Genomic DNA, 12,925 nt, shown 5'->3' with positions numbered 1-12,925 from the left:
TCTCATCACTCAGCTCAGTCCTGACTAAACCAGGGGCCGGCAAACCCCTGCATGATGTCGTGAAGTCACTCAATACATACACATTTCAAGTTTTATTTCTAGAAGTTGCACATATTAAAAAAAAAAAAAAACAAGAAACCCTTTTCTTCTTTTACTCTAATTAGTGTTATTATTAATTAGAACATCAGTTGAAGATATTTTCACTTATGATAGTTGAAACCAAAACTTTGTGAGGCTAAAGCAATGAATCATCTTCGACTCTTCACAAAAGGTGTTCGGATACCTGAGGATTGTTATTTTCGATTCTGTATTCAGAATTGTAATGTTCAAAAACTATCACAAAGATTCAGACACTAAAATTACTTAGCTAATATGCATTTGGTATATTCTATTTCATTCTTTATTTGAAAAAGCACATGTATGCTAAATAATAGTTTTGATACAAATTATAAACATACCTTTACAAGGTCAGACTTCACATGGGTATGGGAGGTGTTTATTAACTTTCAGCATACATTACCTCTTTCTGTAAATTTTTAATTAGGAAAAGCACAGATTTTGGGGCTTCTCATTTGCCAACTGATCTCACTTTAAGGTTTATCAGATTCCCCTAGCCTACTAAAATAAAAAACAAAATCCGGTTTTTCTTAGTAACAATAGAAGTGCTGCTGCTTTTACAATACTGCTTTTTTTTTCTTAAAATGTTTCCTTTTCAATTACATAAATATTTATTGCTAGCAATGCAGGGAATGCTTCTTGGATAGCCAAGTCTGTCTTTTAAAAATTTAGCACTTACCCTAGTATCAAAGAGAACATAGGCGGGTGGGAGTCTTATTCATGCCTTCTTTAAAAAAAAAAAAAGTCAATAAATACCATTTCCTACAATATGCTATATTTTATCATTCTAAGAAGTACACTCAACTCTACAATCAGGATGTATCTTTAATGATACGGATGTCAGCTCACCATCAGCACGTTGGCCTCTGGCTCTGCGCTGCTTTCCCGCTCCAGGGGGAGCCCCAGTTTTCCCAGCCCTTCTCCACAGCCTGGGTCCTCTCAGCTGAGCCCGAGCTGAGCCAAGAGTGCTGGCCCATGAACAGGGGTTTGAAACTGGGCAAGCAGGTCAGGGTGTGGTGCTGTGTCACAATCCCACTGTGACAAGGGTTAGACGCTTAGTTGGGTGGACGCGAGTTAAAGGACTGAGAAAGGCTCCGGGTCAGAGCGCTGGTGCTCTGGTGCTCCTTCTGAGTGCCATAGAGACAGCATCCGAAATTTGAATGAAATATGATCATTAAAAGCACAGCCCAAATCCACAGTTGTATCTCTAATGATACGAAATGACCTGTGCAGGAATTCTGAGCTGTTTTATAGTCCTGTGCGGGTCCCTCATAATTATAAGCAAAACAGACAATAAATCCACTGCAGACTGGTCCCTGTCCATGACTACCTGTGCACCCCCCACCTGCAATGAGAATGTGATATTCTGGAAAACAAAACTAAATATAATCAGGTGCTCAAACTTTTATTGTAATTCTTACAAAATACCATAGAAATGAACCCAAACTCAACAGATATGTACATGTACATATGTACAAAATTTTACTTCTGAAAAGCAATCTATAAAAGTAGATGGTTAAAAAAAAACCAAACTTAAAAAAAGATTTAAAACCAGTACTATGAAATTAATTTCCTCAAAGTAAAGTAACAGAAATTCTAAATTGCTTGTTAGAGTAGCCTTTCTAGAATTATTTACACATTTTATTGGGGCCAGATATATAAAGGAGTTTCTTTTATTGCAGATTATCTCCAGTTTCATTTTATTTCATCAAATACTCCTGAATCTGTTTCCCTTTACAAATCCTTCAACATGAGGACATGGTGCAGGGCACAGGAAGTTACAGATCAACTTCGGTCTTCTTCTTCCTCTTGACCCACAGGTCGGAAGGGCAATGTAGTTTGTCCTCTTTCAGGGTCAGACATTCGAAGGATTCTAATCAGTTTGCTTGACGGAAGTGAACTAGAGGAAGCAAAATTAATTACTCAGATTACTAGGAAAATTTTTTCACATTAAAAAAATTCTACTGCTGACTATCTGGAGTTCTAGGAGAAATATAATTTGCAATAAAGAAATAATTTGTTTTCATTTTGAAAAATTAACTTCCTGCTAAATGCTGTGGGCTTTCAGTTTAGAAGAAAAAGAAAAAGAGATTTATACCCCAGCTATTTCTAATTCTTATTCTTGTCTAGCCAGGAAGCAGTTACCTCACTATTCTCCATCATTAACTTCATAAATTTCAATCCCCATGGGGTCAAGTGACCACATTAGAGGCAGTGACACAATGCCTGACACCTTGTACATCACATCCACAACCCCTGCTGACTGGCTACAGAACAGAGTTCTTTAGTTAGAAAGACTAGTAGCAGTAAGTCACCAGGAGAAGAGCCAAGACTAGGGAAATTATGAATTGTGTCTTTAGTCTAAACAGAATTACCAAAATTACTTTAATAGATGGTCATAACCACAAAGGAACAGAGTCAAATTAGAAATAGTAACAATTCAATAATCATATTCACATCAACTTGCTTCTGTTATGGAAGGGAGATAACACAAACAAAATTTTTAATATTTAAAAAGATAAAATTATCTTAAATCTCCTGACATTGGAACTGATTTTTCTTTCTATTGTTTTATATATTTGCCTTTAAAAACTTGAGATTACAAGAGATTTATTTCTTCCTCTTATATACTTGATTTATATATTCACAGAAGAATTTTCTGAAGTTACCTCATGCTCTGAGGGGTGAGCAAGATGAACTGTCTGAAACGCTGGGAATCTGCCATCTTGAGTATCATGTCCATCGCAATCCTCCGGTTGACCATGTCCTGTAGAACAAAGTTAGGATCGCTGCTGCATCAGTCATGTTCCTGCAAAAGCAGCGTTCTGCTCGCCACTCGACAAAACCCCCACACTTTTGTCCAGGATCGGGTACTACCTTACGTGGGATGCCAAACTATCCATCCAGGGAAAGATAATATCCAGAACTATTAGGGGAAAATAACTGAATGTACGTATCTTCCAGGTAATTTCTACAGTCAAGTTTATTTGTAGATACAGCTCCCTCCCTCAAATACACTTAGCAATTAAAATAACCTGCAAATATTCCAAAGACAAAATGTTAGAGAATGAATCTAATTTGTACAGTAATAATAATTAATCCCTCAGGAGAACAATATCAAGTGACAGCTATAAAGTTACTAAATTCTCTCAAAATTCCCCTCAACAATTAGGATGTTTTAAAACCTCTGTCCCTACCCCATCACTTCTACAATGCGTAGTGTGAACCTATTTATTTATTTATTTAAAGATTTCATTTATTTGACACGGAGAGAGAGAGAGAGAGCGCGTGCACAAGCACAAGCAGCAGGAGCGGCAGAGTGAGAGCGAGAAACAGGCTCCCAGCTGTGCAGGGAGCCCGACTCAGGGCTCGATCCCACGCCCCTGGGATCATGACCTGAGCTGAAGGCAGACGCTTAACGGACTGAGCCACCCAGGCGCCCTGAACCAATTTAAATTTATAAACCAGTTCCTCGACTCAATCTTTAAAGTAAGTTAAATAGCATTTTTTATCAGTGTATATAAAAACAATGCTTCATTGTAACAGGTTTTGAAAACTAAAACTGTGGGCTTAAGTCTTCTGAGTTTAAATAACAGTGAAAGAAAACAAATCAAAGTATCTTGAAAACAAAAAGTTGAAAACATAACCAAATGTGTTTACAGGCATATATTTTTAAAGGTCTGTTTGAAACTGTCTGTGGAGGACGGCATGGGCTTCAGGACACACGGTTTTGGAGGCAGACCAGCATCCTGGTTACACTGCTCAGTGGCTTGGATTACATAATTCCTTCCCTCCGGCATATCTGTAAAGCAATCTCACTTAAAGTTAACAAAAATAACGAGAGGTGGCACAAGCAGATGCTGTCCTTTCACAACATTGCCCTGGGGAGGCCTATCATTTAATAACAAAGCTGCCACACCACCAAAATATACGCATTTGTTTCTGATTGGTTTTCAGAACTTGGGTACATTTTTCTCAGTTAATTCCAGTGAGGCAAAATGCCATTCTGATTAAGAACCTCTAAGTTTCTGAAAGAGAAGGAAGTTATCAGAATTAAATCTGACAAATAAGATGGGTGATAAGACTGCAAAATGGCATTTCAAACAAAATGAGCGCCTGGTAAGAACAAGTCCTCTTCTGTGGTTTGTGGATTAGTTCTGAAACCAGTTCTCAGAGAATTTCTAACCAATTGCAGCAACGTTATCGCAGGGGAAAAATGACACTGAAGGATGGATTATACAAAAGTCAGAGGTATAAAGTCCATGAATGAGCACTTTATGAGTATTTATTATGGACTAGGCATCAGGCAGGTAGAAATATCATCAAGACATAGTTGGTAACGTCAGGATGAAAATGTGTAAGATACGTAATAGTAAAATGTATATAATATAAAATTATATAAAATTACATAATAATACATTTTATATTATAAAATATAAAAATAATAGTATGAATTGGTGTGGGGTGGTGCCAAGGGAGCTCTGAGAGGTTCTTAAATCCTGCCTGGTGGTCGCAGAGGCTGTATAAAGGTCACATCCGAACCAAGTCTGGAAAGAGGAGTGGGATTCTGACAAACACAAAGAAGGGCACAAAAGGCAGGGACACAGTGTTTGGAAAATCACAAGTAGCTCAGGATGGCCCCAGAAGTAGGGGCATGTAGCACCTCGGTTACCCAAAGAAGTAAACATTATTCATCCCAGATAAGATAATTCACCACCACAGAGTTCTAAACAAGCAAGTAACCATGATCAGATTCATTTTAGAAATATAAACCTGGAAAAACAGTGAGGGAGGGACCACAGAAGAAGGAAGATTAAAGTCTGGGAGTCTGGATAGGAGGCGGTAATGACAGACAGGGTGAGGAGACAGAGCCAAGCTAACGGGAAGGAGCAGAGACTTGGAAGGTCAGACATGATGGGCAAGTAAAAAGGAAGGAAGGATCACAGATACATCAGAGTTCTGGCAGTGAGAGGTAACCACGTAGGAAACAGCAATTTGCCAGCAATCAAAGTAGGGGATTCAGGAAAAGGAAGAGGCTCTGAGTGGAAGACTTGCAGAATTCTGAGGCACGGTTGTGCCTGATGATGTCTAGCAGTGGCTGGGCATATAGGTCTGGAGCGCAAGAGAGGTGTCAGGAGGAGACACTCAGATTTGCTGGTATCTAGATGTAGGTGGTAGTGTTGGAGACTCTGTGTGTGTGTTTAGTGTGTAGGCGTAGGTAGGGTATGGTATCCCGGAAAATGAACAACAGTATAAAAAACCGAGAGGACCTCACACATTTAAGGGGAATGGCATTTGGGGAGGCAGCTTGGAACACAAAAGACCAGAAAAGAGAAGAGCAGAAACTGGCAAGAAGACACATTATAGGAAATGGAGGATATGTCTCAGGTACCAAATACTTCAAAGAATTAAAATAATACTAAAAGTTCATTGATGATCCTCGCTAAGCAAGTTTTGCTGGAGTATCATAGTCTAAACCCAGATTACAGTGGGTTTAGGAAAGAATAAGTCATGAAGAAGTACACAGCACGGTTAAGAGCTGGCTGGTGAGGCCTCACGCTCCCTCCGCCATTGGAAGTGCATTTACACGTCAGACTGGAGCGTCTCACCGTAACGCTGTGAGATGGGAAAGATTAATGATGTTATTTTATGCATGAAGAAACTGAGGCCCAAAGTCCTCTGCAGAAGTTAGGTCTCAAACCTAGGTTTGTAATTTCCAGTTCAAATGTTTCTGCCCCTTGTGTGGTATCTGCTGCTCTTCTGGCCCAAGCAAGTGCAAGGAAATGCTTACCCCTGTGAAATGGAAGGTGGAGACAGGCTAGGGAAGAGCTGGAAGCCCAGGACGGGCTTTTGAGGACAGACGAAAATTCTTAGTTCTTCCCTACCACCTCTCATGGACTAAAGTGTCAGGGCAGGATCCCTTCTCTTAGTGGATAATACTAAAGAGAGAATTGCTTCCTTTCAAAATACACATTTCCAACAACAACAAAACTTGGAGAATTCAAAATGTAACACTACCATGTAGACATCAAACTCATCCAGGCATCTGAAAGGAGACTCAGCAATGGACCACAGAGAAAGAATGAAGCAAACTGTGGAAAAAGAACGTTCTCCTCCGGACAAGGCTCTCATATCGTTGAAAGCAGCTTTGTTTCCCTCTCCAGGCTGAACCTTGAATGAGTTAAAAAACAAAGTGGAGCAAAAGTCAGACTAAATTCTTTACAGAAAGGTTGGCTAGCATTAGAAAAGAATGGGTTTACGGTCAAAACAAAAACAAAAACAAATACAAAACAAAACAAAACAAAAAAACCCAAAATCATTTAGTGATTTGGGAATGACATGTATTTAACAATATTAATTAATTCTGACCCATGAATGTGGGCTATCTTCCCATTTATTTGTGTCTTCTTTAGTTTCCTTCATCAATGTCTTATGTTTCCAGTATACAGATCTTTCACCTCCTTGGTTAAATTTATTCCTAAGTATTTTATTATTTTCAATGCTACTGTGCAAGAGATTGCTTTCTTTCTTTAAGCATTTGCTACGGGCTAAGATAATCTTTTGTTACTTGAATTACAGTGACATCTAGTGGCTAAGCTGCTTTAAAGGTAATTACTGAACTTCAAGAAGACAACAGGACCAACTTAAAGAGGCTCTCACACTGGCCAGGAACATCAGCAGCAACTAACTGAAATATGTAAAATCTCTTTTAAAAATTCCTCTAAGTAAGGGCTCAGAGGGATAATGATAAAGTAATTAATAAAATTAATAACAAACTGTTTCACACAATATCCTGGGGAGACGGTATAAAATAACATTAGAAGGAATTCTATTTGGACAGAATTCCAGACATACATATATACCCATAAGGTGGAAAAATGGGGCACCATCAGCTTGTCCATCATGAAGTTTCACCATATGAGTTTTAGCAAACACATAGCTTCGCATACTTATCTCATCCACTATTTGAAAATCATATGCCTCTCAATTAGCATTCATTTATAAAAGGGTTATAAAAATATCTGAATTTAAACATACACAAATTTTAATTTATCATTCGTAAACCTGAATCTGTGAGAATCCAAATGAAAAAGCAACTCAGTAGTAAAAAGCCAAATCAAGCCAACCAACCAACCAACCAAACTACCCACATAAAAGCAAGAACTAAGTTAAAAGGATGTGGTCCTTTGCTCCAAAAATGCATTTTGTATCAATCTAATAAATGAAACCCTAGACTAATTGTGGAGATCTAAATTTTACCCTGATCTATTATTAACTTATCATGGGACTTTGGTCTCAGTTTTCTTATTTGTAAAATGAAGACCAGAGAATGAAAGGATCCTAAGAACAGTAATATTCTTTTTGAATAACGGGGTGATAATGTCAGAGGGGCTAACTTCAGTTGTCCTGTACAGTTAGCTCTGGGAATAAATTATCCAAACACTCCTAATATTTTCTCCTTTTTTTCATTTTTATTAGAGTATAATTTATATACAGTAAGGAAAATAAAGTTTAAGTTTTCAGCTCAGTTACCTGGGTAATTACTCAGATCAAGACAGAGAAACTTCTAGCATCCCAGCAGATTCCCTGTGTTCTCTTCCAGTCATTACAAATCCAAAAAGTAACAACTATTCTGACTTTATTTTTTACTTATTTAAATTTTTTTTATTTTTATTTTTTTATTTTATTAACATATAATGTATTATTTTTTAAATGTTTCATTTATTTATTTGACAGAGAGAGAGACACAGTGAGACAGGGAACACAAGCAGGGGGAGAAGGAGAGGGAGAAGCAGGCTTCTGGCCGAGCAGGGAGCCCGACGCAGGGCTCCACCCCAGGACCCTGGGATCATGACCTGAGCCAAAGGCAGACACTCAATGACTGAGCCACCCAGACGCCCGAACTATTCTGACTTTACTCATCACCATTTAATCAGGTGAATTTTTATCAGTTTTTGAAGAGTTCTGAAGAGTGGAATTGCTTTCATAAACACTGCCAGACAGGTCTCCAAATTAGTTCTATCAAATTCTACGCCTGCTGACAAGGTATGAGAGTTCCAAGTCCGCACCCTCACCAAAACAAGATGTTTGCAGCGTGGCTCTTTTTGGTCACACTGGTAGCAGTATGATAGACATTTATTATGGTGTAAGTTCGTACTTTTCTTTTTTCTTTCTTTTTTTTTTTACAGAGGGAGAGAGGGGAGAGGCTGAGGGAAAGGGAGAGAGAGAATCCTAAGCAGACTCCCTGCCGAGAGTGGAGCTTGATGTGGGGCTGGATCTCACCACCCTGAGCCGAAATCAAGAGTCAGATGTTTAACTGAGCCCCCCAGGTGGCCCAAATTCACATTTTTCGGATGAATAATGATAATGAATGCTTTTTCAGGCACTTATTCACCACTTGGACACTTTATGAAGTTCCTTTTTAAGCGTCTGGACCATTTTTAAATACATTATCATTCTTTAATTATTATTTCTTAAAAAATTATAGGAGTCTTGCATATATGTACTGTAAGTTATCATTTATTCTAACTATTAAAATGAAGTATAAAATTTACGGCAACTAAGAGCAGTAAGCAATTACTTCAAAATTTTGCCTCAATTACTTAGAGCGGTGGTTACTCCTGACCACTTGAATACATAATTTTTAATGTTGTCTCCCACACTCCCTCTTCCAACACATGTGCCCATGAAAGAATCCACAAACACAGTCCCTGCAAAGTTGCATATGGTGGCTTTGTTTTTCCAAAAGAGGCTGGATCTACAGACACCTTCGGAAGTAAGTGCAAAGACAATGACAAGGGGTAGAATGTTCTTCTGAGAAATCCTTTCTTGGTTTCCTATAGTGACTTCCAGAGTCCATGGACTTTCTATAACAGCCCACATAATTTAAAATGCTACATGAATTTTAAAAAGAAACCTGTGGAGTAGAAAGAGGGTTAATTAACATTTGTCACTGAAAATAAAATTCCTAGTCATTTTCTCGGTGGTTGTCTGAGGTGGGGAGGGGTACCAGGGCAGTGTTAGCTAGTGAGATGGATTTAATTTTCAACACTCTGGCAAACATTAGCCTTAACTTAAAAGTAAGTTCTTTTGTTTTCCAAACACAACAGATTAAAGCTTATCAATGTATTATCAAAAGAAATGCAGCAGTTAATTCTCTTAATAATTAGCATACAAAGAGTTAAGACACTTACTGATATGCTCAGAGTTTCATTCTTGTGGTCAAAATTCATCTTTCCACAATAAGCCCGCTGAGACAGTAGGTTGTCAAAGTACAATTTGCATCGTAAAGTCAAACACCTTGGAGTAAAGAAATGGGACACATTAAAAAGAATATAAATATATAAAAACTGTATATTCAGCATGATCTTTAAACCAGCATGTACGACCAGAGAGAAATATGCCAAAATGTTAACTCTCGTTACCCAGGTAATTGGTAGGATTTTAAGATTTTTTTCCCCTCATCTTTATATTTTGTGTCCCCACATTTTTACCACTTCATTTCCTTTTATAATAAACAAACATCATAGAACAAATAAAGATGCTATCTCATATTTAATAAATTCAATTACATTACAGCCAATCCATGCGAATATATCAATCAATTCAAGCAATTTATATGAGGCATTGCCCTGATACAGAGGACATAAATATTGTCCTTGAGAGAGTAAACTCTAGTAGTGTTAAGATAATAAATAAATGGCCTAATCATTTGCATATCTCCTCTCGATTTATGGAGATATTAAGGGTGAGGGCAAGTTCTTCATTGTTCTGTACCTATGATGCCTTATCCACAGCCTAGAACAATGCAAACTCCATTTATCACATGGCATTCCACTGTAACGAGCACCTTTCCCTTCTTCCTCAATTATTTATTTATTCACTTTTCTATGTATCAGGATGGAGTCACAGATTCTTATTTTATTCACAGGGTTACCAAGCATTCCTGCCTCAAACGGGCCCAGGTTTGACCAGTGGGAGCCTCCTGAGACTGCCTCTTAGGTCCTTGCATCATGACTCCCTGTTTCTTCGGAGCATTGACTTTCTGGCATAGCAAGAGGCTCATCTGTAACTTTCTCTGCCCAGCTCTGGAAGCAGCCATTTCTCCAAGGGGGGAATGGTATAGCAAATAAGATCTAGATAGAAGGAGACTTGGTATCTTTCTTAACATCTCTGCTCCTTAATGAGCCCAAGGTTCATTTCTTCAGAGTAACTATCATTTTATTATTATCCTCCTAATTTCCTTGCTAAACTACGTTGCATTTCCACGCCCAGAAAATATTGATAGCTTGAGTTTTCTTTTGTGACACAGCAACCACAGCTAGCTGGTTTTCAGAATTTTCTATAAACATTTCTTTCTTTCACTACTGATAAGTATTCTTTAATTGCTTCCAAACATGAGATGTCTAAGAGAGATTCATAAAATGGCAAGGTTCTCCTGTGTAAAGAGATAAACAATTTTTAAAAATTTGATCATTCTTATTCTACTCTTAAGACTGGGTAAAGAAGATAAAACATGTCACTGGTGAAGAAACATTATCAAGATAATAAACTATAAGATGAGTACTTTCACAGAAAATATTTTAAATATAAATTTTCTGGATAACAATATAAAAGCAAACCCTACTGCTTCTGAAAAAGATGGAGAAATAGGCATCAGATACAGTCCTAGCCTGACACGTCCAAAAACACTGGACAGAATAAATTAAACAAGTTTTCAGACTGAACATCACACAGTACAGGCAATTGCAGTCAGAATGGTCTCTAAAATACAGGAAACAAACAAATTGAGCCTTACAGATGTCCCACATCACTACTTACAAAAGGAGTAAAGGGGAGTGGAAACCCAGGCAGAGCCTGGAGGTCTCCCTATTAGAGAAGACAGAGCTGGGAGTCTGGGGAGGCCAAGCTGCTCTAGGTCTCAAAGCCTAGAGTGCAACACAGGGAGAACCCCAGCGCACAGACAGAGTCTCCAGCTGAGAACTCTCTCTGCATGTGGGAAGCTGGGGCAGCAAACATCCCAGTGCAGCAGAAGCAATCCCCACAGGTCACCTGGAGCCAGGAATAGTCCCAGTTCCCTCAGGCAAAAGCCTTCTAACTCACAAGGGTCCGTGGAGTACTCTGAAGGGCATTGCTTCACGGGTAGGAAAGAGCTGGTCCTGAACCAGCTGCTTAGGTCCCACCTAATGAGACTTAACAAGCAGCCTCAAAAGGATAAAAATAAATCCTATATAAGTGAAGTCCTGAAAACATGCTTACAAAACTGAAGCACACATTTCAAAAACCAACCAACAGTTTAGTTAAGGAATATGACGACACATGCAAAGCCTACTTCTCTTTATTGAATTAACTGAATTTCCTCATACGTATTAGATACATTTTTTAAAATTCTATAGTCTCAGGATTGTAGTTTTGGGTATAAAAGACGGGTAAAAAGCAGGTCACTGAGGGAATGCCACTGGGGAAAACAAAGGTTAAGTGCAAAGATTAGGACTGCCTTGACTCTAAGTGGGTCAAGGACCATCCCTACCTATAAACTGACCTCTGGTTTATTTCTGTTGTTTGTGATTTTCATTAGGGTCAATCTATCCCTGAGAATATGAAGATTTCTGGGTACATACAATATCCAGTTTCTCTGATCTTTTGTTCATTCTTTCCACCAATATCTATCAACTTTCTACTGTACTTCAGGCTCAGGAGCAGGTACTGGACACACAGCAGTTAACAAATCAGAGTCTACATCCATGGATCCATTTCATTAGATCCTAAACTGAGTCCCACCTCAACAGGTCTCATCAAAAACTTGTATCCCTTAAAAAAAAAAAAAACAACAACTTGTATCCCTTAACAACATGCAGCGTCCAAGAGTGCAACAGGCTGTTGCAAAGCCAGCGAGCTCCCATTCAAAGGACCAATGTGAGCAGAGATGGAACAGCTGTCTCTGAGTTACTTAGTAAAGGGTATCTAATGGAGTAGAAAATCTGGATAAGCTCCCTTTAAAAGTCCCTTCCACGGGGTGCCTGGGTGGCTCAGAGGGTTAAGCCTCTGCCTTTGGCTCAGGTGATGATCTCAGGGTCCTGCGATCAAGCCCCTGGCATTGGGCTCTCTGCTTCGCAGCAAGCCTGCTTCCTCCTCTCTTCCCCTTTGCCTGCCTCTCTGCCTACTTGTGATCTCTCTCTGTCGAATAAATAAATAAAATATTTTAAGAAATAAAAAAGTCCCTTCCAGTCCAGAATCTGCCGATTAAATGACAGGACCCTAAGTGCTGCCAATAAAGGAAGACCTGGCAATTTCTTCTTTAACTGAATCATGTAAAGTTCTTTCAATTTAATTTTATTATTTATAAGGGGTAAGTGAAAGCAAAGAAAATATGAACATGTAAAATATGTGGTAATATTTTTAAATGCACTTACCTTCTAAATTGTTGATATGTTTTGTATCTATGAGTCATTATTTCTTCCAGCAATTTAATAAACCTTTTTAAAGTCTTTACTTTATTATCCAGATCTAGGTAGGTTTCTCTTGCTTCTTGATACTGCCTGTTTTATGAGAAAAATATTAAGTCAGTGTCATTCAAAGAAACATAAAGAAAAGTAAAATCTCATATATTTAATGGGGAAGAAGGGAGAGTACACGGAGTGCCAAGGGGCCCATCAAGTGCAGGTGTCCTGTCTCCAGGCAAACTGTACTCCCAGAATGAGCATGTGCTGCCCCACAGCTGAAGAGGGCTGGGCAGGAGAAAAGTCCAGGTCCTGGAGAAGGCAGAGGAAGTAAGTGAGGAAAGTGCCGAGGTGGGGGGAGTAGCACG

At 38.7% G+C, this 12,925-nt stretch overlaps 1 protein-coding gene across 2 annotated transcripts in view; it reads right to left on the bottom strand.

Moving 5' to 3' along the window:
• Positions 1-1,506: 1,506 nt before the first annotated feature.
• The window catches only part of LOC111154051 (structural maintenance of chromosomes 6), a 75,186-nt gene continuing 63,767 nt past the window's right edge, over positions 1,507-12,925 (bottom strand). Inside the window, exons 23-27 of one of the 2 annotated variants that reach the window (XM_022513406.1) lie at positions 12,531-12,656; positions 9,312-9,417; positions 6,136-6,288; positions 2,787-2,884; positions 1,507-2,017 (exon numbers count right to left, since the gene is read on the bottom strand). In XM_022513406.1, coding sequence (XP_022369114.1) covers positions 1,903-2,017; positions 2,787-2,884; positions 6,136-6,288; positions 9,312-9,417; positions 12,531-12,656 — 598 coding nt within the window. In that variant the 3' untranslated portion in view covers positions 1,507-1,902. The remainder of the gene's footprint in view (positions 2,018-2,786; positions 2,885-6,135; positions 6,289-9,311; positions 9,418-12,530; positions 12,657-12,925) is intronic. The other variant, XM_022513407.1, reaches the window with a different exon arrangement.

The sequence above is a fragment of the Enhydra lutris genome, unplaced genomic scaffold (genome assembly GCF_002288905.1).
Source record: "Enhydra lutris kenyoni isolate GAN:26980312 unplaced genomic scaffold, ASM228890v2 scaffoldscaffold35, whole genome shotgun sequence".
Lineage (NCBI taxonomy): Eukaryota > Metazoa > Chordata > Mammalia > Carnivora > Mustelidae > Enhydra > Enhydra lutris.
This window is presented reverse-complemented; position numbering and strand designations above follow the sequence as displayed.